This window comes from Otolemur garnettii, unplaced genomic scaffold (assembly GCF_000181295.1).
Source record: "Otolemur garnettii isolate 467f Iridium unplaced genomic scaffold, OtoGar3 scaffold00142, whole genome shotgun sequence".
Taxonomy (NCBI): domain Eukaryota; kingdom Metazoa; phylum Chordata; class Mammalia; order Primates; family Galagidae; genus Otolemur; species Otolemur garnettii.
This window is the reverse complement of record NW_003852537.1, coordinates 147,673-149,846: the sequence shown is the minus strand read 5'-3', so window position 1 is coordinate 149,846 and position 2,174 is coordinate 147,673. Positions and strand designations below refer to the sequence as shown.

Genomic DNA, 2,174 nt, shown 5'->3' with positions numbered 1-2,174 from the left:
CGCCCAGTCTTGTCCCAGAAAGCGCGCGAGACTTCTGTGTCCCCGCCCTTTCCCATCACTCCCTGTTCTCCTAGCCGTTCGCTCGAGACTTAAGTTCCAGTTCCGTCTGCTAGGGGGGAGATTGGTGCTTCGAAGGCCCAGTTCCGCGGGCGACGCAGGCGCAGCGCGACCGGGGCGCGCGATCGCTAGTCCCCGGTTATCCTACTTTTTTTGGCCTCTCTTCGGCCCCCTTGCTGATCGCCCCACAACTCCTTCTTAGCGTTTTGTCGACCTGGTCTCGCCCAACACTCAGGGCACCTCAAAACAAGTCCACCCGAGAGCGAATCCAACGGCTGCCACTGCTCCCAGGTGGGGTAGGGGAGGAGCTTGGGGGCCTTGTTGGTGCAGGCCTGAGGGAAGGGAGCCCGGGGGGCGACCGGGGTGGGCTTGGAGGCCTTTGCTGCGAGTAGAAGTATCGGAGCCATCCTTCGGCGGGGGATGGCGGATGCAGCGGTCGTGCGGGTGGGGGGAGAGGCAGACGTGCTGCTCCTGAGGGGAAAGTCCTTTACTTCGCTGGTCCTTGTTCAGCATCTTGACCACCTCTTCCTGGACCCCAGGCCTTTTCAAACCGCGCCATGGGTGACAGTGATGACGAGTATGATCGAAGGCGCAGGGACAAGTTTAGAAGAGAGCGCAGTGACTATGACCGTTCCCGCGAGAGAGATGAACGACGTCGAGGGGACGATTGGAATGACCGGTGAGACATTTTTTGTTTTTAAACTTAATCTTACTCCTTTTCCTTTCCATTCTTTCTCACCCTCATTGCTTTTCCCTTGTAATTTTATTAGGGTGAACCGTATGAAATCGCTTATTTGACTGCTTCCTGTCATTCAACCTATTTGCTGTTGGCCCAAGTACTACCTATGGCCTGATTTTTGAAATGCCCTGAAGATCACAGCAATAGAGCTAAGAGAGAGTTTTAAGTATGCAAAAAGCACTATTTATATATGCACTAAAAGTAGGCATTTTATTAGTAAATTGTACTTCCAAAAGATTGCTTCAGGAAGAAAGTAGCAATATAGAGTGGATCTGACTTGACATATGATTGAATTTCTTGTCATCATTTTGCCTCTGAGTTCTTTGGGCAGTGCTAATTGGGTTAATTATGAGATATAGTTACTGGCTTTAGAATCTTAAGGTGTGGGCTTGGCAAGGGGATCAGAATGGCCTTGGGTGATCTGTAAATGAGTGTTTTTAAGAGATCATCCTAAAGATGGTAAATGTTGAGGGACAGGTTCTTAGGGTAGAGGAGATGGTGTGTCAGAGCTCCAGGAAAGTGATACTAGGCTAAACTTGGAGAGATGAGTGGGAATTTCCCAGACACGGATGATGTGAACAGCTTAAGAGTTGTGGATGTGTTGTGTGCCGAAAAGAATGTATATTTTCCCAGTTTAGTTCTCAAAATGTCCACAGACCCTAGGAGATCTGCAAGGCTGAATTTATTTTTTTATGGTTATGCTTAGGTGTCATCTTTTTCATGGTGTTGATATTTGCATTGATGGTGTTATAACAGTGATGGATAAAACTGCTGGTGCCTTAGCATAGATCCAGACTGTGACACCAAAGAGTTGAGGGAAAAAAACCTGTTTCACTTATTGTCCTTCATGAAGTAGTACAGAATTTTAATTTTATTAAGTTAGACTCTTATCTTTTCAGTACATGTGATGAAACAAGTATGCATAAAGCACGTCTACTGCATATAGAAGTCAGTGGTACTTTAAACAAGAGACTCTGTGTCTGAGTTTGAGCTGAAATAACTGGCTTTTTCCATAGGGTGTCATTTTTACTTGAATAAGTGTGAAAGTGGTTGTTCATACTTGGGTGTTTGGCAGATGTTTTCTTGCAAATGAATTAAGAGAACTTGCTACTTCAAGGAAAGCTGTCAGTATGTGTTGCCAATGAAGTAGAACTTTCCAGTAAAGACAAAAATTTTGGAAAACTTTTACCTACCAATGTGAGTTTGAGAGCTTCTCAGTACTAAAGACTTTTCTGATGACATAGGTAGTGATGCTGATGAATATATTTTGATATTCAGTATGAGATATTGAGATCCATTCAAAGAGCAAGATAGAACAATAGAGTTGAATACAGCAAAATGAATTGAACACTGATACAATTTTGGTACTTTTTTTTTT

General features: G+C 44.8%; 1 protein-coding gene across 4 annotated transcripts in view; it reads left to right on the top strand.

Annotated features, from left to right (window-relative positions):
* Window positions 1-118: 118 nt before the first annotated feature.
* Window positions 119-2,174, top strand: part of SRRT (serrate, RNA effector molecule) — a 14,599-nt gene continuing 12,543 nt past the window's right edge. For all 4 annotated transcript variants that reach the window (XM_012810835.2, XM_012810833.2, XM_012810836.2 and 1 more), the window contains exons 1-2: window positions 119-348; window positions 597-736. In XM_012810835.2, the coding sequence (XP_012666289.1) occupies window positions 615-736 (122 nt within the window). In that variant the 5' untranslated portion in view covers window positions 119-348; window positions 597-614. The remainder of the gene's footprint in view (window positions 349-596; window positions 737-2,174) is intronic.